Raw genomic sequence first — 27,701 nt, 5'->3', positions numbered from 1 at the left:
ATGTGTGTTTGGACCTAAAGACAGTCTAAAATGTTAATTACCTCTCCATCATTTTTGTGTTTCAAAGCAGAGGTTGCCCTTAATCTTTATTAGGAAGCTTCCTTTATTTTTTCATTTTCTGTACTCCATGGTTAATAACAGAGAAACACTCTTTATTACAGTCAGTTCAGAATCTTGAGTTGCTATTATTTTTTATATAAACAGTAGCACTGCTAACTCTCCATTGTCTTTTTTCTTTCTGAAATTTCATTAATTTTCTGAAATTTTTTAGACTTGTTAAAAATTACCATTTTTAGGTTTTCATTAAAAATGTCAACTTACCAACAAGGACCTGTTGTATAGCACATATTGTATAGCACATGTATAGTGTTATGTGCCAGCCTGGATGAGAGGGAGGTTTGGAGGAGGATGGGTACATGTGTATATATGGCTGAGTCCCTTCGCTCTTCACCTGAGACTGCCACAACATTGTTAATTGGCTGTACCCCAATACAAAATGTTTAAAGTTTGAAAAAATATCAGCTTACTAATACACGAGGAAGCCAATTAAAAAATTATGTTATTTGATGTAACTCAAATGAAGATGGACATTAGGTAAAAATTTCCTATAGTTTCTCATATAATTTGGTAGTAAAAATGGGTGAAGTTCTTTCAGATTCAACTCTGTTCTTAAAACTTAATTCTTGATTTTCTTGAGTTTGCCCTTTGGTGTAGAATGCCTGAGCTCTTGGTTATTTTCCTAATTTCATACATTATTTTGATAAAACATTCTTCAAAAACAGAAAGTTAACAAACAAGTTTCTTAAAGTGTTTGTTGGTGGGTAGGTATTTCCTGAAATATGATTTATATTGGAAAGTTTCTGTACCATCTTTTTAGATTGTCAGTAAATATTTGTGTTTTAATGTCAGTGTAGCAAGTAGATTGTTTAAATTTGTTTATGAATTTAAGTTAGATGTGAAAAACAACCTCAAAGTGGCACTTAGTTCAGTGAGTTAAAGTGTATTTTTTCCATGTTTGTATTTTGTTTCTTTTTATCAGATTAAACAAAACGGGGGGGGGGGGGGGGGGGGGGGGGGGGGGGGATCCAAATAGATTTCTCAGTTTGTTACTCTGTAAGTCTTTTTTTGATACTTTTTGGACTATAAACCATTAGGATTGGATAATTTATTTTTTAGAATTTAAAGCCTGTGCTTATTTCTAGAAATCTAGCTCCTCTAAGGCTATGTTGACAGTGATAATTGAATACTCAGAGCTCTTAAGAAGTACAGATAATTTCATTTCTTCCATGATGTCATTGGTATCTGAGAAGCCCCGACACCACTTTAGTTACAACTATTTGTTTATTTATAAGTAAGCCCTTGTGTCAGTAATGTGCAAAAACTTATAATGAGATCATAATGGCTCTTAAATTTGTGTTTAGAATCAATCAGCAGTTCTAAAAATGCAATTAGGTAAAACTTAAGATTTTTCTAAAATATTACTGAAACATTTTTTTCACATAATTATTTTTCATGTTTGCCTTAAGTAAAGCAACTTTTAAAATATAAATATTGTACTAAAGGTTGTTACTGCTGCCATTTCCTGCCAAGAGTTACAGTGTCACCTTCAACAGGAGTCGTTTTTATTTGGGAAAAAAAGTTATTTTTATAAAAATAATACACATTCATGAACTTACCACTCAGCTTAAGAAATTAAACAGAACCAAAACAGTGTAAGCCCAGTATAGTCTTCCTCCCACTCCATCTGCCTTCTGTTTCCTAGAGAGAGATGGTCATCAGTCTTGAATTCAGGTTTTCATCAGTTCTTCGAGTATTTTTGCAGTTCTCCACATAGTATGTAGCCATTAGCAAATGTGTTTCTCAACTTGAAACAAATAGAACCTTGTTTTATGTGTCCTGCTACAGCTTATCTCTATCAAGTTTGTTTGTGGTATGTAGTAGTGATAGTAAGTGATTAATGCCTGACTTAACCACAGTTTGCTTCTTTAGTCTCTTCCAAATGGACATTTAGGTTGTTTTCAATTTGCACAATATTGTAGGTAAGGGCAAACTCTCTGGGGTCAGACTGCCTGGGTTTGAATTCTGGCTTTATTGCTTACTGTCTCTGTGACTTTGGGCAAGTTATTTAACTCTCTGAGCTTCAATTTCCTCATTTGTAAAATAAGACTAATAATGAAAGTCTCTACCTCAGAGGGTTATTATGAGAATAAAATGAAGTTTGATACATTTCACATACCTGGCAGAGAAATTATACATGTCTTAGTTGTAGAGGTGGTCCTAGTGGTGGTTATTATTATCACCATCATTATATTTAAAGAAAGAATTTGATTTTGAGCACTCTGGCCTATGTAATTTCTAGGACTCTTTCTTGAAAATTCTGTGATTTTATGTTTTTAAGTTTAAGTCTGTGGCCTGCAGATGACCTGTTTTTGTGAAAATAAAATCAGATTATGTAAGCCTTGTTTAATATTGCTTTATTTTTCAGCTAGTGGTGGTTGGCAGGAACCTGAAAATCCTCACATGCAACGGGTAAGTAAAGGGTCATCAGAGAGAGGATGACATGAGGAAAGATGAGGAAAAAGACCATTTTATTAGTGAATATGGCTTAGGCTTATAAATCTATGATGTGTGTTTTGGTGTCTTTTACACTTAGAAAGTGCTTCTTGTGTAAGACATTAAATCATAATGGCAGTTTTTTCCAGCCTGACATAAGTTAATAGAGAAACCTAAGAGTAATTTTATTTCTGTACTCTTGTGAATTGGAAAAAGGAAATAATACGTTTCTGTTTTCCATATACCCACAAACTAAGTTAAAGGGTCCTTTTGTTCTCAGAAATATCGTATCCTCAACCTGTAAACATATCAGCATATCTTAAGTCTTGGAAACACCACTAATTTAGAAGATGCTTTTGGAATCAGTAGCAATCATGATTTAGACATCCTTTAATAGTTCACAGTGAATTGATCTCTGCAGTGTACATTAGGACTGATTTTGTTGCCTCGGAAGCAGAATATTAGAAAGATGGTGAAATGTGATTGAAATGAAGTTGTATAGTCAAACTGGAAATTAAATAATAATTTATAATTATTCACTTATGACCTCAGCTAAAATTAGAAATACTGAAAATATCCTGGATGGGAGTGTATCCAGTTGGACCTTTTCACATATACTATTGTCAGTGTGAACTAGTACAGCTTTCTTGGTCTCTTAGCAATATCTACTTCCTGGACTCTGACCTACAGAAATACCTGTACTCACGCACAAAAATCTGTATATTCAGTTACCAAGGAGTTATCAAGCATATGCTCCATCTGTGTGCCAGGGACCATGCTGAGCAATAGGAATATATGACCTTTCCTCTCGCAGAGTTTAAGACTGATGGGAAAACAAAATCAATTAATCCCCAGATAAAGGAAAAACTCAAAGTAATGTGAAGGAGAGAGAATCTGTGCGTGTGAGCATTTATTACAGGGAATTTGAACTAGATAAGTCTACATCTGAGGATTGCACTAGGATCTGAGGACAACAGGCAGAGAAGGGAAAGGATTCAGGGTGGAGGAACACTCAAGGCAAAGAGCTTGTAAGTGGAAGGAGCAAGTTGTAGACCAGTGGGCAAGTGCGCCAGGGTGGAGCGTTGCGGTAGGTGAAGGGAGAAAAGGATTTGGGGCCAAACTGCAGAACCATGTGGACCAAGTTAAGGCATTTGAGAAGCCTTTAAAGCAGAAGAGCTGACAGGATCAGATAAGTGTTTCTAAGAAATAATTACTATTGAGTTGAGAGAACAAGAGTGGGTATCAGGAGACCATTTACGTGCTCTCAGAGGAAATGGTTAAATACCTTTAGGACACCTGTGCCATTTAATAAGCTGCAACTTTTAAAAAGAATGAGGTAAATCTATTAATATATGTACTGAGTGGAAAATTCACACGTAAAGTGAAAAAGTTTTAAAAAGAGCAAGTTTTTCCCCCTTATATGGAAAATATAAAGACCTATATTTATTTTGCACATATAAAAATTGTATGTCTATGCATGCATTTTTTAATGTATGCAGAATATAATATCATACCTGTGCCTGTGTGTAAGAAAGATTTCTCACCTGTAGTAGTGGATACCTGTGGTGAGGAGAAGGGTGAACGTGGGCATGAGAGATAAAGAGAAATTTTACTTTCTATTCTTTATATTTCTATATTGCTTGAACTTTTCACAGTTGTATGGCTTTTATGATGAAAGTATATTTTTGAAATATGTGTTGGAGTCAAGGAGAAAGTCGAGTATGAAATGTCACATTGTTGGAAATAATGGTTCTGTGGCCATGCCAGAAAAATAGGAGTGGTTGTGAGGGGAAGTAAGCAGTGAAATAAAAGAGCAGTGAAAAGAGAACGTGGAATTTTCAAGCCTTTTCATTGCTCATTTCTTCTGTTGTTGAACTTGAAAGTTCCATTTCAATTCTGAAAATAGATCATGTAAGGAAGACAAATTCTCTTCTGGGAAGAGAAACTTGCCCACTTCAATGTGTCTTTTCTATTCATTATATGTCTAGTCAGTTTAGTTGATGAATTTCCTAAGCTTCTTGTTAGCTGTTTCAAATATTTTGATTTCTTACAGATGAACAAACTGATTGAGTATTACCAGCAGCTTGCTCAGAAGGAGAAGGTTGAGCGAGATCGCAAGAAACTGGCACGGCGTAGAAACTATATGCCTTTGGCTTTTTCGGTGAGAACTTGGTCCAAAGAGGAATTTCTAATTCACTGATCAAGACCAGTGTGGTATAAGAGTGGTGAACATTTCAGAAAGTGGCCATTGTCTCTAGATTCCTGAATGATGGCTAGCAAAAAAAGGTCCCTCAGGTGATAGGTGTTTAAGTCCAACGGATATGCTTTTGCTATATCATTAGGTCTCTTTGAGTTCTTTGTTTTAAGTACATTTGTGTTTCTTTCTCCATCACTCCCCTCTATCATCTTCTTATTTCCTAAAGAGGCTACTATTAGTTTTGTAGGCACCCACGTTTACAGCTTTTGCATATTACAGAAAGTCAGAGGAATATGAACAAATGGTAGATTTTATTCATGTTACACATGTAGTCCACCCACCTTTGGCATCCTGGTAATAGTGATTTCTGGGCTTTAGTTATCATAATTTTTTGGCACCTCCCAATATTTCTCCAATGTGAAAAATACTGACTTTTATACTGAGCTCTTTTGTGGTTAAATAGTAATATATGCAGGTGTAATTTTGATAGAAATTATTGATCAAAGTTATTCTCTACTAGTTTGTAAACTACCAATTAGAAGTGAGAAATTAGGATTTGAAGCTTTTGCTGTTGTCCCCCCAAGTTTTATTTGCTCCCAGAATAATTTATTTTTTGTGTGTTTGATTGGAGCCAAGCAGGTTGGCATTTAATAAATAATGTTTCTTGAATGGCAGTGATATATCAAACTCAGTGCTATGTTTAATCCTCACAACAGTCCTGTGTAGTAGGTGGTATATTCCCGTTTTACACTGAAGGGAATGGGACTTGTAATGGTTAAATAAATTCTTGTACTGCTTCTGCCTGAGAATTAGTTAAGCCATTAAAACCCTAAGAATTGGTAAGAGTCATGTAAAAATGTCTTTTAGAATTTAATAAAACATTACAACTTGCAAAGCATCCACATTTGCCAGAGACTTTTATGACATCTCAGTTTTTTGAACAATCCAGTGGTATAATCAGCATATGCAGCAGTGTATTTAGGGAGGACTTTGCATTAAGTGTGTTTGTCACTCTCCCAACTTCCCCATGACCTGCCTGCTGTATGAGCTTGCTTCTATCTTATCCTGCATTTTTTTGTCTCTGTTGCAACCTGCTGCTATTTTGGGGCCTACAGCAACACACTATTCATGTAGTGGTAAGTGCTTTTATCATTCTTGCTGACCCTAAAGTTAGCAGATGATCACTGGTGTTCCGAGAAGACATTCATCGTGTGTCTTAGATACTTCACATAGTTTTCTGGTCTAAGCCATTGCTTAGATATTTTTAGATTAAAAATCACATTTTGCTCATTTTCACTGTATTAATGTAGTTTCAATCTCCATGTTTGGTGCTTTTGTTGTCATTTTGAGAATAAGAGGATGTGGGGCTACACTTACTGTCTTTAAAAGAAGCATTTATTAAATTAGCTTTTTTTTTTTGCTTATTTCCCTGAGCTTCTCATGCTGTCCCACCCCAAATTCTTTATTTTGATACATAGCATATATAAAAATAGAATTTCTAAGAGAAATTTCTTAACTCTGTTTAGGACAAATACGGTCTTGGAACCCGGCTTCAGCGACCAAGAGCTGGTACAACCATCAGTACCCTTGCTGGACTTTCGTAAGTTTGGACATTAAATGACTTTGAGGGAAAAAGCTGGTATCAAAATGAATATTGAAGGACTGTGGTTTTAAAGTAACAGTTGCCAGTGGGGTAGAAGATGCTCATACTTAGGAAAAACCTAGCTAGAAAAAATATTCTACAATAGAGGAGTACTTTAGTTAGCAATATCATGGACTTTTAGGTGGACCCTTGAGAAATGACTGCTTTTATCTTTTAGCCTTAAAGAAGGAGAGGACCAGAAGGAGATAAAAATTGAGCCAGCTCAGGCTGTAGATGAAGTGGAACCTCTACCTGAAGACTATTATACCAGACCAGTAAATTTAACAGAGGGTAATTTTATACATGATTCTACTTTGTTTCTATTTTACATCTAATTCTGTTTTTGTTACTTCTGTGCCTTTCGATTTTTATTTTTGATTTGAGATTTTTAATGTAGTTGTTAGTACTAAAATGAATCATGCAGAAAATAAGATAGAGGTAATCCTTTGAAGAAATGTCTGTCAAATTTCCATTTTTTTTTTTGAAGAGTGCTGGTCACAAAGGCAGTGTTATTTTGTGTAGTCATCACGTATACATCTGATTTTGAGCAAGTCACTTAAACTAAGCATGGTTTCTGCCTTTCATGCTAGTGACCACCCTTCAGCAGCGCCTCTTACAGCCTGACTTCCAGCCAGTCTGTGCCTCACAGCTCTATCCTCGTCATAAGCATCTTCTGATCAAACGGTCCCTGCGCTGCCGAGTAAGTATTCCTCTCTGTCGAGTTGTCATTTGTGTAAGAGAAAAGCAAAAATAAATGCAGTTGGCATCTGGTCAGTATCAAAACCTCTGGAAAGTAGTAACTAGAAAATGTTTATAGACAATGTTCCAATGTGCAGGCACTGTTCTAAAGCTTTCAAGAGAAGCTTGAAGCCCCTAACTCAGTGAGGTAAGGACTCTTCTTTGTTAGCCTTATTTTACAAATGTGGAAGCTGGGGTATGTGTAGGTTAAGTTCATACTGCTAACCCCTAGAAGAATACTGAAAGAATATAAAGCTTTTAGGAGAGTAGGGAGGAAACAAAAAGGACTGATTTTTAAAAGTCAATTTAAAAGAAAAGCAAGAAAGAAGAAAAATAAGCAAATCCAGGCTCTGGAAATCTATGAAACATCAGTCTCTTCAATTAATAAAAGAAATACTGTAAAAGAAAAAATACCCAAAAAAGGGAAAGGAAACATTTTAGATCAATACCATCCAACAGAACTTTCTGTGTTGATGGAAATGTTCCTTATCTGTACAGTCCAGCATGTTAGACACAAGTCACATGTAGCCTACTGAGCACTTGAAATATGGTAGTGCAACTGTGGGTCCTGAGTCTTTCTAAGGTGAAATTCATTTAAATAATGACATGTGACTAATAGCTCCTATTGTCAAATAATACAGCATTAGATTAGAAGAGACTTAGGCCTGTCAACCAAACAAATACAGTGTATAGACTTTAATTCCTGATTCAAACAAGGCATAGAAAGAAAGAAGGGAGAGATAGAGGAAGGAAGAAACCAGAGGAAAGAAGGAAATATACCATGCTAATACTAATCAAAAGAAAGCAAGAGTAGCCATATTCATTTCAGACAGAGCAGACTCCAAAGTAAGGACAGTTACCACGGCTAAAGAAGGATATTACATAATGATAAAGAGGTCGGTTCTCCAAGAAGATACAACCATTCCTAATGTACATTTGCCCACCAATCGTGTGTCAAACCATGTGAGGCAAAATCTGATACAGCTATAAGGAGAAATAGATGAATCCACCATCATAGTTGGAGACTTTAACACCTGTCTCTCAGAAATGGACAGATCCAGCAGGCAAAAAATCAGTATTGTATTGACCCATCAACCTCCCTGGAGATACACCTCTACAAATACAAACCAAAATATGTAGAGATTACGATATATCCACCCAATGAGTACTGCAGATCTATAAGAAACAATGTCATAATATGGGATGTATTTATAAATGCAAAAAAAACAGGGTGTATAGCAGGCACATAACTTTTTATGTAAGAAAAGAGGGAATATATATATATACACACACACACATATGAAAAGTATTTGTTTATGTTAGATTTATAGACTGTTGAAACAGAATAGAGAAAGCAGAAACAGACTTATGCATGTCGGGAAACTTGATTTCACCAAATAATGGCCTTTCAAGTCACTGGGGAAAGAAGAGCCTGTGAAATCATCTCAAGTGATTCTATGGAAAAAAAAAAAAAAAATGGGTCCTCTAACTTAACACGATACACAGAAGTCAGTTTTAGGAACCTTGAAAACTTTAAAGAGTAAATATGAAGAGCAATACTTCTAGAAGGAAATATGGAAGAATATTCTTTATGGCTTCTGGTTAAGGGAATAAGTAGTCCATAGTAAGATAAACCATAAAGGATAAAATTACATGTTTGACACATTAAAATTTGTACCCCCATTACAAGGAAAACCCATAAAGAAATGAAAAGATAGATCATAAACTGAGAAGAGTAATTTGTAAAGTATGTAATTGACAGAGAATTAGTATCCAGAATATGTGAAGAAGTATAACAAATCAGTAAGGAAAAGATAATACCCCATTATAAAATTGTCAAGTAGATACTAATGTGCCAGTTATGGCAGAGGGAATCCCAGTTCCCAGTAAAGAGGAGAGATACTCAAACATGTACAGTAATCAGGAAGTGTATATTAAAACTGCAGTGAGAAACCATTTCATAATCATCAGATTGGCAGAAGTTAGCAATTTGGCAATATCCATCAAAATAACAAATGCACTTTTAGGAAATTATCCTACAGATAAATTTATGCATGTGGGAAGTGATTTGCATACAAGATTACTCATTGCTGTGTTATTTGTAGTAGCAAAATTGTGGAAGCATTTATCAATTTGGGTCTGGTTAAATAAGTTACAGAGTTATTAAAAAGGACACAGAGATACCTCTGTGTGTGTTGGTATATAATTTCCAAGATAGATTTGGTGAAAAAGGCAGAAGAATATAAAATGTTCTCTTTTGTGTTACTGTGAAAAAGAAAGATGATGTGTGTGTATACTTTTTATGCTCATCAGCTGTACATGAGAAACTGGTTGGCCTTGAGGAGAGGAGCAGTAGGATCAGTAACTGGTATCTTTATGCTGTTCTTTTTTTCCTACGGTTAAAAAAATTTTAAACTGGATATAGGTGGATATAAGTGGATATATAAACTGGATATAAGTTTAAAATATAAAAAAATTTTAAACTTGGAAACTATTCAAGATAGTAAGCAAGTAATTGTTTATTCTAAAGCATGAGATCTGGAATCACAGCACTTGGATTTAAATCCCAGCTCCAAGTCTTACTGGCTCTGTGACGTTTGCACAGATTATTTACCTTTCCCGTGCCCCATTTTCATCATCTGTGAAATACAGACAATATTTACAGTACCTACACCTACCTCCTACAATCAGTGTAGTGTTAAAGTTCACTTAAACCAAGAATGCGTATCTTTTAGACTAGTAGAGACGAAATTAAAAAGGACTGATAATAACATAAAACAAAGAAGGGACTTCCCTGACAGTCCAGTGGTTAGGACACCATGCTTTCACTGCAGGGGGTATGGGTTCGATCCCTGATTGAGGAAGATCCTGCATGCCACTGAAAGCCACAGCCAAAAAGAAAACAGGAAAGAGGAAAACTCAGCAAAATTCACATTGTTCACACTTAATTAGAAGTATGTATTAAAGACGTCACTGGTGGTTCAGTGGTTTCGAGTCCACCTGCCAAGGCAGGGGACACGGGTTCCTGAGTCTCTGATCCGGGAAGATCCTGCATGCTGTGGAGCAACTAAGCCCTTGAGCTGCAACTACTGAGGCCCGCGAACCTAGAGCCTATGCTGCTGCTGCTGCTGCTAAGTCGCTTCAGTCGTGTCCAACTCTGTGCGACCCCATAGACGGCAGCCCACCAGGCTCCTCTGTCCCTGGGATTCTCCAGGCAAGGACACTGGAGTGGGTTGCCATTTCCTTCTCCAATGCATGAAGGTTAAAAGTGAAAGTGAAGTCACTCAGTCGTGTCTGACTGTTAGCGATCCCATGGACTGCAGCCTACCAGGCTCCTCCGTCCATGGGATTTTCCAGGTAAGAGTACTGGAGTGGGGTGCCATTGCCTTCTCGGAGAGCCTGTACTCTGCAACAAGAGAACTCACCACAAGGAGAAGCCCTCTAACCACAACTAAAGAAAGCCTGTGCATGGCAGTGAAGACCCAGCATAGCCAGAAATAAATTTAAAAATAAAAAAAATTTTTTAAAGTATTTGTTAGTTATTTCAATTTGAAGAATAAGGGTTATAATATTTGATAGTGTGGTTGCTTATTTCCAGAAGTCCAAAACATCATCTTTCCTATATTTTGGTTATCAGTAATATACACTGTTTTAAAATATATGTGATCTTGCAGCAAAATAAAATCAAACTGTATTAAATGCTGTGCTTCTGAATTTAACAGCTGTGTGGATCAGCAGATTGTATTCTTGTTTTCCTCCGATACATATTATATATTTTTTTCATTTTAGAAATGTGAACATAATTTGAGCAAGCCAGAATTTAATCCAACATCTATCAAATTCAAAATCCAGATGGTTGCTGTGTGAGTATTTGGGCTTGGTGTTTCAGGTTACTGTTTTGTTTTCCCCCCACTATGAAATGTGCTTACTCTTGGCTTAAAAAAAGAAGAGAGAAGCTACATCAGAATAATCTTGCTATTCTGTTCTTGTTTTGGTTTTGAAATACATAACAGGAAGTTTAAGGCAAGTCTACAGACACAGAATCCAAGGTGTTTATATCAGGGACATGTAATAGTATGGTCTCTGGCAATGTGGTATGTTGTTGGTTGGAGAGTCATTCATTCCAAATGATAAAGTATCTAAGTTTGGGATGGTCTTTTTAAAAAATAAAGTAAAAAACTATAAATATAGCAGACGGAAGACCATCCTGTGACACTGTTATTGAATGTTCTGATAGTGCTTTGTTGCATGGGATGAAAATAATTAAATTCATGTTAACTCACTGGGACTTGTCAGTAGAAGGGAATTTTGTGTATGAAAATCATCTATCAAAAAGAATAACTAAGAAATTATTATCTTGACTTTAGGGTGAGAGAGCCAGTAAGGCAGGAAGCCCAAAAGCTAATAAGGAAAATAGCCAGCTTTGACCTTAGGAGAAAAATATGAGTTATAAAAAACAAAATTGACAACAAAGTCCTGAGACAGTCGAGTAAGAAAGAATATTTGCTACTCCATGATAAATAAAACTTGAATATCCCTGGAATGGGTGGGATGGGGAGATGAGGTGGGGCAAAGGATTTGAATAATGTCGCTCACAGAATAGAAATTCCAAATGGCTGGTAAATATATGGAAAGATGCTGAGACTTGATAGGAAACTTTTAAATATTAGTTCTGAGTGCTCATGGGAATGTGGATAAACATACTTGTACATATTGTTGGTGGAGTGAATTGCTAGAGTCTTTCTGGAGAGTGACTTGGAATATCAAGACAAAATGACATACACATTTTAACCTGGTGGTACTATCTCATGAATCTATTCTATAGAAACAAAAGCAATATATAAAGACCAGTAATATATAAAGATACATTTTTAAAAGATGTGTGTTGTAACATTTTAATGGTAAAAAGCTAGAAGCAGTTTTACTGTCAAACTGATTAACCATTAAAAAAGAAATAGTTGATTAAATTGAGATACATGCATGTAGAGTATTATACAACAATTAAAAAGAAATCATTGGCATTCAAATGGCAGATAAGTACTGGTCTGGTAACTTAGGAGGAAGGAACTAGGAGGGCCAGATAGGGGTTCTGTCACAGAATTTGTCTAAACTGATTTTCCTCATCTCTGAAATGGGCATAACACCAGTCCTGCCATCCTCATGTGTTTGTTAAGAAGGATCAAATGAGCTATTATGTTTGCAAATACTTTGTAACTGTAAAACCCCATACAGTAAGATCTGTTTCCCTAACTACTGTTATTTAATGCATGACTGATTAGGACTACAGGAGTGACATGTGGTACGAACTCCTTTCCTAATTAAGAATTAATTAAGAATTACACTCCTTGCAGAAATCCTGAATGGCCAGATGTGCTTCACATCAGTTTTTTAAGAGTTCTTTGGGGAAAAAAGTGTATTTTTTTTTCTGGCATCATGGCAGAGTCACCAAGGAATCTTAATACATACGTTCTGGCCACAAATCAGACCAGCTAAATCCAAATCTTTGATAGTGGGGCCCTTGAATTTTATATCAAATTACTCAGAATTGTGATGACGATCATGAAAAATAGCTAGTCTGAAGTTAAAATACCGTAATGCTAAGATGCCCTCCTACATGCACCCTCTTGAAGTGTTTCTGCAATAGATTTTATCTTTAGTTAATATTTGCATGATAACATTTATGTGTGCTTTGTTCCAAGCACTTTTTGTACATACTATTTAATTTGTTCTTCACAATAAAAAGGAACTTTCAATGTTCTCATTTTATGATTGAAGAAACCAAGACACAAAGAGCTAAATATCTTGCCCTGCTCTTTACAAAGGAATATCTTAGTATATAAATACTAAGCTGGAATTTGAACCCCAGTGGTTTTGAATCCAGAACAAGTACACATAAGTACAATATTCTATTGTCTTATTCAGAGAGGTAGCGATACAGAGCGGTTAAGAGCAAGACCCTGCAGCCAGTCTGCCTAGGTTTGAATCCTGGCCACTTCCAGCAGGCTGCTTCTCCTAAGCCTAGTGTCTTCATCTTTATAATGGGGATAATAGTAATACCTGTTTAATGCAGTTGCAATGAGGATTACATGAATTAATATTTGTAACAAACTTCAAATATTGCCTGGCACATAGTAAATGCTATGTAAAAGTGTTTGGTAAGTATGTGGTATTGTTTTTGCACCCCTGCAATGTATTATTAAGTCAGTGTTGGATCTTATCACCAGTTGCCGTATAGATTTACAGAAATGAACTAATAAAAATCTCAAAAGACATATCTAATAAATACATAAGGGAGATATCCACCTTGATGCATGGATATATAGAGGTACATGTGAGATTTCAGAAAGAACTCATTACCGGTTTGATTTCATGTCTTAAATTCTTATTGTAGTGATAGGAAGAATCTTTAAAATTTTCTCTGAAATGTTCTGATTAACAAGAAAAAATCATATCTTTTAAGAGACCACAATGAACATTAATACATTTTTTATTCACTTACAGCAATTATATCCCAGAAGTGAGAATCATGTCAATTCCCAACCTTCGCTACATGAAGGTTAGTACCATGTATATTAACGGGAAGAGAAAGAGTTAATTGATTGAAGACGTGTGCTTAGTGTATGTGGTGGCTGTGCATATTTGACACAGGATTCAATGAGCAAGAGATAGAAAAGAAGGAAGTTTGAAATAATAAAGGAACTGAGATTTTAAGTGTCCTTAACCTGGAATTCTTGATCGTAGCATTTTTGATATATATGCAGAAGGAGCAGGGTGCACATTATATGGTGGTAGAATTATGGCTGGTAAAAAGGGAGATATTAGACCCCACAGGTAGCTTCAGCTCTCTTCCTGTGTGTGTGTGTGTGTACACTGTGTGTGTGTATGATTCTCTAACATCTGTGTGTGTGTGTGTGTGTTGTCATAGATTTCTTCATTACCGCAGCCCCTCTGTTCTTTGAGTCCTTAACTCCCACACATGCCTCCCAACAAATTACAGAATGTTCTACAGCAATAAAGACACTTTTATAGTCCCTGTTCATTTCAAAGATTTCTTTTATTTTGCTAATCTAAAGAGCATACCAAAAAAGTTCAAGAAATCTTAAAAGTCTTCTATAGTCTTGATATACCCCCCTTTTTTTTTTCTGTATTAATACATCTGGCTGGCTGTGGCTCCTATATTTTATTCATGAGGACTTCCTTCTTTTAAGTCCTAGTGACATCCTGGGTAGGGTAAGAGTTATAAACTTTAAACAATCACTTAGATAATGTATGTTTCTCAGAATTTCTGGATCTAGTAACTGGCCCTTTTTATGGAATCTGATCTATTTCCTCAGTGAAATAGCAACTCTAGAGAGTATATAGACTAGTGTATAGGTAATATAGGAGGTGAGCATTTAAGAATGCAGTGATGTAGAGGTACAGGTGGGGTGCTCAGGAGTGATGGTGGGAGGCGGGGGTGCATGGGGTGATGATTTTATGATATAATCATGAAAGAAGGTGGACCTAGGTGGCAGCAGTGAAGAATGTCTGAAAGATACCATTCCTTTTCCCCAGGAGAGCCAGGTCCTCCTGACTCTCACGAATCCAGTGGAGAACCTCACCCATGTGACTCTTTTGGAGTGCGAGGAGGGGGACCCTGATAATATCAACAGCACTGCTAAGGTAGGAGTGTTTTGCTTCATTCTGAGTGACCCTGACTTTGCTGGAGTGGCCTCATTTGACCTGCTTTAAAGAAAGACTCCACACTCTCATTTTCACATCCAGTCTTCAGGTTCTCTTGATTTCACCTCTAGAATTTTCTACTTTATCTGCAGGCACACTGCCGCTGCCCTTTTTGAGGGTTTCATCATTTCTCACATGGACTATGACAGTGACTTTCTAACTCCCTGTTTTTAGTTCACCCCCACTTCCACCCCAGCCCATCTTCTGTCTTGCAGTTAGGATTATCTTTCTAAGATTTAGCTTTGATCATGGCAGGCTGCTTGTTTGGTGTCCCTCTGACGTTGGAATAAACTAAATTCCTTGGCATAGCTTAAGAGCTCCTTGATATCCTCATCTCTTTTCTTCCGTGATGATCTTCCCTAAAATGACTAAATCTAGTGTACTCTAGATCATGCACATTAATTGAGATCCAAGCAGATCCAGTGGGTCATAAACTCTAATGTTCCTGGAGAATTATATATGCTACTCATTTTACCTAGAATTCTTCCTTCCCATACCTCTCTTTCTGCCTGAGGCATACTCATTCTTCAAGATGCAAAGGAAATGACATTTCCTTTTAAAAGCTGATGTGCCTCAGCTAGATCCCCTCTGCTTACATAGAGTATGCATGTGTGTGTGCATGCTAAGTCACCTCAGTCATGTCCAACTCTTTGCAACCCTGTGGACCATAGTCCGCCAGGCCCCTCTGTCCGTGGGATTCTCCAGGCAATAGTAATGGAGTGGGTTGTCATGCCCTCCTCCAGGGGATCTTCCTGACCCAGGGATTGAACCCGCGTCTCTTGTGTCTCCAGCATTGGCAGGTGTGTTCTTTACCACTAGCACCACCTGGGAAGCCCTACATAGAGTATACGTGGCACTAAATATTAAAATAGGCAATTTTGACTCTCAGTATTACTTGAATGAATGAACTGAGACCTTTCTACATTTTACTTCATGATTCATCTAGTACTTGAAATTTTAGAACAAGAACTTTTCTCTATAATAGACCATTTTATTGACTCATAATTCAGCATGATATTCATCACAAATCAGCAGAAAGGATGCCTATATCTTTAATTAGCCGTTTTTCAAGTTATGCTTATTAGTAGAGAATTTATCTCTTTATTTTTCCTTCTGCTTTTTAATGATTCATTTCCCAGCATCACTTCCAAAGAGAGATGACACTCATCTGTCCTTGCTCCTTTTCAAAATAACACTGGTGAGCTATCTATCCAGTGTCTCTATCCATATAGAAATAAGTGCCTGATAAATATACCCAGCTTATGAATTTGCTGCTTTTCTCTTTCAGCTCCCCAGCCACATTTATTTCCATAATTAGACATTTTATTAACATTGTTATCTGTTAACCTCTAACATAGCAAAGTTGAAGCCTAGTTACAGCCAAAGGCTAAGTCTGAAGAAAACTGTTTTTCATGGCCATAAACATAGCCAATATTCCCATTTCAGAAAATATGTTGGAACCACTGTTTCTCCTTTCAGTTCAGTTTAGTCGCTTAGTCGTGTCTGACTCTTTGCGACCCCATGGACTGCAGGACGCCAGGCTTTCCTGTCCATCACTAACTCACAAGGCTTGCTCAAACTCATGTCCAGCGAGTTGGTGATGCCATCCAACCATCTCATCCTCTGTCATCCCCTTCTCCTCCCACCTCTATCTTTCCCAGCATCAGGGTCGTTCTTTGCATCGGGGTGGTCAAAGTATTGGAATTTCAGCTTCAGGGTCAATCCTATCAATAGAATATTCAGGACTGATTTCCTTTAGGATGGGCTTGTTTGACCTCCTTGCAGGCCAAGGGACTCTCAAGAGTCTTCTCCAACCCCACAGTTCAAAAGCATCAATTCTTCAGCCCTCAGCCTTCTTTATGGTCCAACTCTCACATCCAAACATGTCTGCTGGAAAAACCATAGCTTTGACTAGACAGACCTTTGTCAGCAAAGTAATGTCTCTGATTCATAATACGCTGTCTAGGTTTGTCATACCTTTTCTTCCAAGGAGCTAGCATCTTTTTATTTCATGGCTGCAGTCACCATCTGCAGTGATTTTGGAGCCCCCCGAAATAAAATATGTCACTGTTTCCACTGTTTACCCATCTATTTGTCATGAAGTGATGGGACCAGATGCCATGATCTTTGTTTTTTATATGTTGAGTTTTAAGCCAGCTTTTTCAGTCTCTTTCATTCTCATCAAGAGGGTCTTGAGTTCTTTTTTGCTATCTACCATAAAGGTGGTGTCATCTGTGTTATTTAAGGTTACTGATATTTCTCCTGGCAGTCTTGATTCCAGGTTGTGCTTCATCCAGCCCGGCATTTCGCATGATGTACTCTGCATAGAAGTTAAATAAGCAGGGTGACAATATACAGCCTTGACTGATGAACTCCTTTCCCAGTTTGGAACTAGTCTGTTGTTCCATATCTGGTTCTAACTGTTGCTTCTTGACCTGCATGCAGATTTCTTAGGAGGCAGGTAAGGTAAGGTGGTCTGATATTCCCATCTCTTGAAGAATTTTCCACAGTTTGTGGTGATCCACACAGTCAAAGGCTTTGGCATAGTCAATAAAGCAGAAGTAGATGTTTTTCTGGAACTTTCTTGCTTTTTCTATAATCCAACAGATGTTGACACTTTAATCTCTGATTCCTCTGCCTTTTCTAAATCCAGCTTGAACATCTGGAAGTTCACGGTTCACGTACTGGTGAAGCCTGGCTGGGAGAATTTTGAGCATTACTTTGCTAGCATGTGAGATGAGTACAGTTGTGCGGTAGTTTGAACATTCTTTGGGATTGGAATGAAAACTGACCTTTTCCAGTCCTGTGGCCACTGCTGAGTTTTCCAAATTTGTGGCGGATTGAGTGCAGCACTTTAACAGCATCATCTTTTAGGATTTGAAATAGCTCAGCTGGAATTCCATCACCTCCACTAGCTTTGTTTGTAGTGATGCTTCCTAAGGCCCACTTGACTTCGCATTCCAGGATGTCTGCCTCTAGGTGAGTGATCACACCATCGTGGTTATTTGGGTCATTAAGATCTTTTTTGTATAGTTCTTCTGTGTGTTCTTGCCACCTCTTCTTAATCTCTTCTGCTTCTGTCAGGTCCATACCATTTCTGTCCTTTATTGTACTCATCTTTGCATGAAATGTTACCTTGGTATCTCTGATTTTCTCGAAGATATCTCTAGTCTTTCCCATTTTATTGTTTTGCTCTATTTCCATTGATCACTGAGGAAGGCTTTCTTATCTCTCTTTGCTATTCTTTGGAACTCTGCATTCAAATGGGTATATCTTCCCTTTTCTCTTTTGCCTTTAGCTTATCTTCTTTTCTCAGCTATTTGTAAGGCGTCCTCAGACAACCATTTCGCCTTTTTGCATTTCTTTTTCTTGGGGATTGTCTTGATCACTGCCTCCTGTACAACATCATGAACCTCCGTCTATAGTTCTTCAGGCACTCTTGTCTATCAGATCTAATTCCTTGAATCTGTCACTTCCACTGTATAATCAAAAGGGATTTGATTTAGGTCATACCTGAATGGTCTAGTGGTTTTCCCTACTTTCATCAACTTACGTCTGAATTTGGCAATAAGGAGTTCATGATCTGAGCCACAGTCAGCTCCCGGTCTTGTTTTTGCTGACTGTGTAGAGCTTCTCCATCTTTGGGTGCAAAGAATATAATCAGTCTGATGTCAGTATTGACCATCTGGTGATGTCCATGTGTAGAATCTTCTCTTGTATTGTTGGAAGTTTTAAGTTTCTCCTTTATGTGTTTTTCTCCTTTATATGTTTTATGTGTTTCTCCTTTTTGTTTTTCTTTTTTTATACCACAGAGTATAGAGAACAATATACTAAACACCCATGTTCCACCAGCCCCTTAAGAAATAAAACATTGAAGGCACAATTGAAGCCCCCATGTCCTCCCACTTGAATTACCTATGGCAACCCCAATGAACTAAGCACTCTCTTGACTTTTTCATTCCCTTAAATTTCTTTGTTCTTAATCTTTTATCATACATGTCTGTATTCCCAAACAATATGCTTTTAAACTTTTTGTAAGTGAAGCAATGTTGTATGTTTCTTGAAACTTGCTGCTTTCTTCTGTATGTCTGTGTCAGGGCAGTGCTTTGCTGTCCTCTGTTGGGTGAATGCTTGCAGTGCACCGACCCCTTCTGAGGCCAGCCTGTCTGTGCTGCTCTCCAGGTGGTGGTGCCTCCCAAAGAGCTCGTGTTAGCCGGCAAGGATGCAGCAGCAGAGTATGACGAGTTGGCAGAGCCCCAGGACTTCCAGGACGATCCTGAGTGAGTGAGCTTCCTGTGACCCACCCCACCCTCCCACCCACACGCCACAGCTGGCTGGTTTACAGGAGGCCCACTGGTAGATCTGTTTTCTTACCTGAATTTAAGTAGTTTTTTCTTCCTATTTATTATTATTCACTGATACATACGAAGATATATTAGTGAAGTGAAAGTGAAAGTTGCTCAGTCGTGTCCGACTCTTTGTGACCCCATGGACTATAGAGTCCATGAAATTCTCCAGGCCAGAATACTGGAGTGGGTAGCCTTTCCCTTCCCCAGGGGATCTTCCCAACCCAGGGATCGAACCCAGGTCTCCCACATTGCAGGCAGATTCTTTACCACTTGAGCCACAAGGGAAACCCATATTATAGGATATTAGGATATATTAAATCATATATATGAAGAAGAAAATGAAATCTCACCACCAGAGATAAACACCAGTAATATTTCCATAATTAGGATCATTCTGTAAGCACAATTGTCTTAACCTGTGTTTCCCATGGTAAAAAATTTTCAGGTGCATGTTTGTTAATGGTTGTGTACAGGGTACAGTACTCTTTCCCCAGAGATTTATCATTGGATTTGTCAACTTCCCCGCCAGCTGTCCCTCTTTGAGTGATTAATAGATTTTATTCTCTCATACCTAATACTTCTCAGTTATTAACTGAGAAGTAAAAGCCAAACCTTTCCCAGATGAGGAATATTTTGGTTAGCTTTCAGTCTAAAAAACAGAAATCACATCTGTTATTTGAACAGAGAGAATTTAATATGAAGACTTGTTAACTGGGTAACTTTAAAAGTTAAAAAGAAATCTGAAATATCCCAGAGATGGCAATTCAGTGAAGCAGTTACCATGCCTAGGGCTAAGAGAATTAAGAGAAATGGTTATAAAATGATTAGAATTTAGAAGCTTGAAGGAAGGAGGAACCCCGTGGAGCTGCAACTCAGACCTCTGGGAAATGGGGGAGGGAGGGGACACTGCCTGACTGGTGCTGGCATGGCAGGCTGGCAGAGGCAGAGTGGCATGCTGAAGCTGGTTATGCAGTTGGAAACCACACCTGGATATGCCACTTCCTGAGTGAAGACGCATTGCTGGCGTGCTGCCTGCTGGAGCTGCACAGAGATAGGAGGCTCACCCAGAGGAGCAGCCCCTTCTTCCCAGAGGCTACTGGTCTCTGTTAGAGCCCCTGAAGGCAGCCAGCCTAAAAAGCAGGAGTGTGGTTAGCAGAATCCTGTGTCACAAAGCAGGATACAGAAAGTGGGCTTAGGGAATTCCCTGGCAGTCCAGTGGTTAGGACTCCACACCTCCACTTCAGAGGGCCCAGATTCCATCCCTGTTCAGGGAACTAGGATCCCACAAGATGTGTGGTGTGGTCAAGAAAATAAATTAAGAAAACAAAGAATGTGCTTTGAGCTGAAAAGCAATAGCATTTAGTACACTAGTATAGGGCACATTTAAGGCTTTTTAACAAAATGATTAAAAGCTTCCTCACCAAGATACTGGAGAGAACAAATATAATAACATGGGACAAATTAGAAAAACCAAGTGACAGCAAAGGTGAGGTTAGTACAGTGATCGAAACACTTGGGTTAACTTCAGAAAGCACCAGGTTGGGTGTTTTAATTGTTTTTTCTTAAATTCCATATAGAGTACCTCCCCACAGCGTCTCTTTAGCAGGTCTAGGTAGGCACCAAGAATCTGAATTTTTTTTTTTAAAGCTTCCCAGGCATCAGTGGTTGCCTGGGAAATTAAGGCTAGAAAGACTTTTTTTAACTATTTTTAATTGAATTTTTTAAATGAATCTAATATAAATAAAATTTAGTTAGTTCAAAATGGTTGTGCTAGTATAATGCTTAATTATGTTTCACAGTATTGTACTTTATAGGACTTCCAGATATCTGGAAATTAATAGTACATAATAGTGGATAATATGTAAATAGTTTCAGTAACTTTTCTTACAGTAGTTGAGTATCATTTGGATAGTAGATCAAGTTCTGTTTATTTCATTGTTTTTTACTTTTGAAGCTAAACTGTTTAAACACAAACTTCAAGTACATATCAGAAAACTGAGATGGAAACTTCAACTAGAGATTTTTTTCTATTCTAAAAATTCCTAATTCACAGAGACTATTTGCAAGATACACTGATCTATGATATTCCAGACATTCTTTAAAGCTCTGAGTTAGCACCAGTCTGTATCCTGTAGAAATATTACCACATGTTTATAGAAGTTAATGTGAAAATATGTTTGTAACAGGAAATCAGTATAAACAAATTATGGTTGCTCTGCATCCATTAAGTAAAATGGAGAAGATCTATATATACCAATATGGACAGGTGTTTGTGATAAACAGTGGGAAAAAAGCTTGTTACAGAATAGTGTGTCCCTTTTGTTTTGGTTAAAAAAAGATAAAAATGTAAGTGCATGGAAAAATATGTAGTAGGTCAAGAGCCAAACTGTTGACAGTTTTTCTCTGTATACTGAAGAGGAAAGTAAGAAGAAAGATTTACTTTTTCCTATCTTAAGTTTTATGACTGTATTTTACTTTTGTAATAAAATAAGGAGATGGGCATTTTGCTGAAGAAACTCTTCATTGTTGACAAACGGGATTCTGATCATATCTTGTCATCAGAGATTTCCTGTGGGCCATAAAATGACTGTGAGTCTAACTGGCTTGGCTGACCTGTGACCTGCCTAATGCTGTGCTTATTTCCTTCCATAGCATTATAGCCTTCAGAAAGGCCAACAAAGTGGGTATTTTCATCAAAGTGACCCCACAACGTGAGGAGGGCGAAGTGACCGTGTGCTTTAAGATGAAGCATGATTTTAAAAACCTGGCCACTCCCATCCGCCCCATGGAAGAAACTGACCAGGGCGCAGAAGTCATCTGGCTCACCCAGCATGTGGAGCTCAGCTTGGGCCCGCTTCTTCCTTAAAATGCTCCGCTGGCGGGCAGATCCCAAAGGACAGCATCACCACGAACCTGCGTTGTTACGGTGTGGAAGCCGCTGCTTCGTTAGGCCTTGTTTATAATGGTGTACCGTGCACTACTGAGTCCTGTTCCGGGGAAGGTGGGTGCACAGGCAAGGCGTTAGGAGCACAGCGGCTGCTGTACCTCTGGTTCCCTCCTCTGTTCACACCCACAAGTCTGTCTCCCTCACTGAACCCCTGCACGTTGACTCACAGCAGCACAGTTCCGTCCCAAGAAAGGGGGTGGCTGTTCCTTGGAGTGGCATTCAATTGACCACTTGAGAAACTGTCCATACAATCTCCCGACCTGATCTCATAAAGGATCAGTCTCACAGATGAAAACGTAAAATAACCAAAAGTTAGACCTGCTATTGATGACCTGGCACTGGTCTCAGTGTTGTACCAACTGCTTTTTGCATTCCACTGGATATAGTCTAGCACTCTAAATATATATCCCTTTCCTTGCCTCCTGGCTCCCATCCATTTGGCAGGAAAATAGAATTGTCACGTTGTCTTTAGTTTTGCGATGATTGGAAAGACCTGTGAAATAGTTAAGGCACCTTCATTTGACCTCTTTAAGTGAATGTAGGATACTTACGTATTAGTTGCTCTTAAAATTTTTTTCCCAGCAGAATATGGAACTTTTTCTCCTAGGGAAAATTTGAGAAGGAAGCAATTGCATGTCATGTCACTGGCGTGGCAAATTCTATTCATTTTAACTGTTGCCACAATATCCAGGGATTGATGCTGCCACAGGGAGGCATGCTTTATATGTCTTACTCCGTACCCCTTCTTCTCTCTGCCTCTTTAACTCAGTAAGTTGTTGAGTATTTGGGACCTGGAAAGAGCCCAAAGAAAACTTGGTGGGCAAGTTCACTTCTGGAATGCAGAAAATATCTTAAAGGTTAGATGTTTATCATGATCTGAACTAATGTTCTTTCCAGTGATTAAAGAGGAAAGTAACATTTGTAATCTCTTAATCCAAAATTGGATATTAAGAAGAAACCTTCCTCCTTCCTGAGTTTATGACTTTTACCGTACAGTTTGTCACATAAGACCGTTTTGATCATAAACCATAAAATAGTTCAACAAGCAGCCCAGAATACTTGCCTAACAACACACATGCTGTTTTCACTTGGTATCCTGGAGTTGGCTTGCCAACCTTAGTTTCTGTGATGTTTTCTAAAATGAGACTTGACAAAGTAGACCACCAGCTGCACCACATTTCCATAAATGTATTGTTAGCAAGTGGCCAACAGACTTTTGGGGGAAAGAGAAATTTCCTGTTTATACCCTGGTTTTGTTTCTAAGTTCAAGCCTTTAGTTTAAAAAAAATGTATATAGCAATTTAAAATATAGGACACAGTAACTTTTCAGCTCCCCTTGGAAGGTAGAAATATTTAGAAAACCTTTGAAAGACACTAAATAGTACTCTTAAGATCAAACCAATATTATGAAACAATATTCTACAGAGTAATATATGTGCTGCAGCATTAGAAAAAAAGAAGTCATATCTCTAATATTATGACAGTAATAAGGCTTAGCCTCTTAGGAGTTGGGGCAGCGTGTTGTATAATGACAAATTTGCAAACTGTAGAAATTGTTTTAAGTTTTTGTGACCACACAAAGTGTCAAATTAATTTCTATTTCACTACCTGCTACAGCCTGCCATGACGCCAGTGCTTCATATTTGCCAGTGGAGGAGATGAACCTCAAGGTAGAGAACAACGTCCTGTGTTTACATGTTTGCACAGACTACACACTGTTACGCATTTATGGCATATAGCTGGTGTTTGTTCCCAGAAATAACAATGTTGAAGTAACGGGTCTCATCACCCTCATGTGACACAGAAACACAAAAACACTTTTGATCATAGAATTTTTTCCTCAGAAGCCAAGTTAACTCGCAGAATAACAGAGCTATTGATTTAATGTTTCTTCTAGATAGTTTTCAGTACAAGCCGGTAATTCTGTGTGTTAGTAGAAATGGTTCAATATCTGCAGCTGGTGAATTTGGACTTTTATTTGTTTGTTTTTTATATTAGATCAGGTGCAAGATTTTTAAAGTATGGTGAGTGTGTACAACTGCAAGCAAATTAGATGTCATTAGCACTAGAAACTGCAATTTGGGGAATTTAATCTGAATTTGTGATTTGATTGGCCAACTAGAGTTTTCTTTTGTTCAGACTGTTTATAGACTTAATGAGCTAAATGTCATGCATATTTGTAAAGAAATATCCTTTTTGGTCCATTTTGGGAATGAGAGGCACTCCTTGGTCTTTATGAATGACAGGTTACTATTTTGCCTTATTGCTTAACTTCATGTAGTGAAATAAAGCAGACAAAGCTTGAGTGTGTCTTTTGTTTGGTTTCATGATGGCTGATTGGAATAGCATACCAGTGCTTGGGGAGGGTGGAGTCAGCAGTTAGCATGAGAGTCAGTGGGGCATGCTCCCTTCTCATTTCTTAAAATGAACTAAGGTAAAACCTCAATGTAGTTCACTGTAACATTATATAGATAGATGTTGCTTGAGCTCCCTATCTCAGAACTGTTGTGTAAATGTTACATTGTTAGGACTCAACCAACTTTTCTCCTGCATCATTGCTGGCAAAGATACCTTCTAAATGTACAGTAGCCACTCATCCACTTTGATTTGTACTCAGCTTTTCCCTCCTTTTATTGTAGTGAATTGATCATGTTCCTCTTGGCTAAAGCCAGTGCCACCACTTACTGCGCTCGGTCTCACCTTCTTACCTATTCAAGGAATGCACTTCAGCGGTTTCTCCCCCTCCCTCTCTTGCATCATTTCCATTGGCATGCTGTGATTAATCTTTAAAAAATTGACCTAACGCCCCTCTTCAGCCACCACTCCATTTTTCTATTCCCTTTTCAGCAAAGCTCCCAGCTTTACCTTCCAGTTCCTCCTTCCATTTTCATCCGAACCCATTCCACTTAGGCTGCCGCCACCACCACCACATCACCAAAACAGTCCTTGTGAAGGTCCCCAGCAGTCCACCCCGTTAAATACAGAGGTCAGTTTTCAGATCTTACCTCTTTAGTACGTGGGTGGCATCTGCCAGTGGATGCCTCCCTGCTTGAAAGAATGAGTCACTTGGTTTCTAGAACACAGCTCTCTTGGTTTTCTTTGTACCCTTCTGGCAACTTGCTTTTGTGTCCTTTGCTAGTTCTATTCCATCTTCCTAACCTTGGAGCATATGCCAGGTCTTATTTCTACTCACTGTTAGCGATCTCACCCATTTTTCAAGCCATTCCCAAGTTTACATACCAACTCTACTCTTATGAAAGTCCAAAACCATGGTCTGGATTTTCTGTCACCGCATCTGCCTCTCCAGCAGATTCATCCCTAACTAGATGGCTTCCAGTAGGTGGCTCAGTGGTAAAGAATCTGCCTGCAATGCAGGAGACACCGATTCAGTCCCTGGGTGGGGAAGATCCCCTGGAGGAGGAAATGGCAACCCCCTCCAGTATTCTTGTCAGGAAAATCCCATAGACAGAGGAGACTGGCAAGCTACCGTCCATGGGGTCACAAAGAGTCAGACATGACTGAAGCGAATGAGCAGCTGGCAGTTGTATACTTTCAGTTGCTCACATCACCACACATCACCAATGACTCCTCTTACATGCCACATGCCGTAAGTCAGCAACCCCTTTCAGTTCTGTCTTCAAACTGTGACCACTCCACAGCCTCTCCAGGGTTACTGTCCTGGGCTAAATCAGGTCATCTACATAGACCCCTAGATGATTAATCCAGTAAGGTCTAAATTGATCTTGAAGCCATCCTGGTCCCTGCCCCACTCTTTAGTCAGTTCTCAGCATAGCAGCCAGAGTCATTTTGCTGCTTAAAATCCTTTGGCTTCTTAGCTTGCTCAAGAGCAAAACAAAGTCCTTACAATAACTTAGGAGGACCTATAGGAACTGAACCCCACTGCTTCCCCCTGCCTCCCCGAATTCATCAAGTACATCCCTGTGCTCACTGCATCCCAGCCACGGGGCTCTCCTGTTCCTGAGTCACCCCAGGAGGCACCCTCTCAGGGTCTTTGCACTGGCTGTTCCCTCTGCCTGGAGAACTTCTCCTCGACTCCTGGATGACCCAAACCCCCGCCAGTCAGATCTATGTTTTAATTGCTTCCTCCTCAGGCTTTCCATGACCTCTCCAGATAACCATGTAAACTGCTCTCCACTAATAGACATATATCCCCCTTCTTTGTGGCTTTTTTCCCCCAGTAGCACTAATCACCATCCAGCACTATATATTTATTGATTCATTGTACTTATGGAGCTTATGTAAGCTCCGTAGTGTGTTGTTTTTTTTTTTAACTGATATATCTGCAGAGCATAGAGCAATGCCTGGCAAGTAGCAGGCAACTAGTATTTGTTAAATAATACCATCTGCCTTTTTCTTGTTTATATAGCTGTTGACCTTTTATCTTAAAAAAATATATATATATATAATATGTATCATATATATATGTATATATATGCTTTTTTTTGGTCATAAGCCAAATATCTTACTTGCTTTGACCTCTCTTGTGCTGGTGTCATCTCTGCCTAGGATACTTTTTCCTCACTGTGCCTTCTCCAGAGTTAATTTCCTGCTCTCACCTCTCTCTTCATCCCATTTAGATGTGGTCTTAATCTTTAGTACCTAACCTTTCCAGGGCATTTGAAGTGAAGTGAAGTCTCTCAGTCGTGTCCGACTCTTTGCGACCCCATGGACTGTAGCCCACCAGGCTCCTCCATCCATGGAATTTTCCAGGCAAGAGTACTGGAGTGGGTTGCCATTTCCTTCTCCAGGGGATCTTCCTGACCGAGGGATCAAACCCGGGTCTCCTGCATTGCAGGCAGACACTTTACCATCTGAGCCACCAGGGCATTTACCGCTTCCTATTACTGGGTTTTGTCTATGTATTACTCCTTTGCTATACTGCACACCCCTACAGAGCCAAATCCAGGCCCTTTTGTTGTTTCTTCTACTGGATTGACCAAAAAGTTTGTTAGGGTTTTCCCATAAGTTGTTAAGGAAAAACTCAAAACGAACTTCTGGGCCAACCCAGTATATTCCAGTCAAAGGGTAGTCTGGAATAAATTAAAAAACTCAAGAGCTAAGTCACTTGCTCAATTGCAATATAGTTGATCTTTGAACAGTGCACAGTGCAGGGGTTAAGGACACTGACACGGGTAAAAACCTGTGTATAAGTTTATAGTTAGCCTCTGTATCCAAGGTTCTGTATCCATGGATTTAACCAAGTTGCAGATTGTATAGTACTGTAGTATGTGTTTACTGGACAGGGGGCAGGGAGTGTGTATGAGTGGACCCATGCAGTTCAAAACTGTGTTGTTCAAGGGTCAACCTTTATTTATCCCCATTTTCTAGTGGTCAGGGACATCTATAGTGAAATTTATTTCACAATATAAACTGCCTACACAAGACAGTGAAGCAAAAGTAACATTAAATAACATGGAATCAAACAGTCAAAAAGTTGTTTCATTTTCATGCCCTGCTCCCCTTCCCACCCATCTTTCTGTTACATCAAAGGTAAATATCAGTTCTTTTATGTAACACTTTTATATATATATA

The 27,701-nt window shown here is 38.5% G+C and overlaps 1 protein-coding gene across 1 annotated transcript in view; it reads left to right on the top strand.

The window, feature by feature from the left end:
* The window catches only part of DCTN4 (dynactin subunit 4), a 30,821-nt gene extending 6,368 nt beyond the window's left edge, over nt 1-24,453 (top strand). Inside the window, exons 4-13 of the mRNA XM_061151751.1 lie at nt 2,486-2,529; nt 4,607-4,714; nt 6,277-6,350; nt 6,571-6,683; nt 6,983-7,092; nt 10,920-10,993; nt 13,632-13,686; nt 14,685-14,792; nt 19,035-19,132; nt 21,854-24,453. Coding sequence (XP_061007734.1) covers nt 2,486-2,529; nt 4,607-4,714; nt 6,277-6,350; nt 6,571-6,683; nt 6,983-7,092; nt 10,920-10,993; nt 13,632-13,686; nt 14,685-14,792; nt 19,035-19,132; nt 21,854-22,067 — 998 coding nt within the window. The 3' untranslated portion in view covers nt 22,068-24,453. The remainder of the gene's footprint in view (nt 1-2,485; nt 2,530-4,606; nt 4,715-6,276; nt 6,351-6,570; nt 6,684-6,982; nt 7,093-10,919; nt 10,994-13,631; nt 13,687-14,684; nt 14,793-19,034; nt 19,133-21,853) is intronic.
* The last annotated feature ends 3,248 nt before the right edge of the window (nt 24,454-27,701 follow it).

Source organism: Dama dama, chromosome 9, assembly GCF_033118175.1.
Source record: "Dama dama isolate Ldn47 chromosome 9, ASM3311817v1, whole genome shotgun sequence".
Classification (NCBI taxonomy): domain Eukaryota; kingdom Metazoa; phylum Chordata; class Mammalia; order Artiodactyla; family Cervidae; genus Dama; species Dama dama.
The sequence above is the reverse complement of the archived record's forward strand: the minus strand, read 5'-3'. Positions and strand labels throughout refer to the sequence as shown.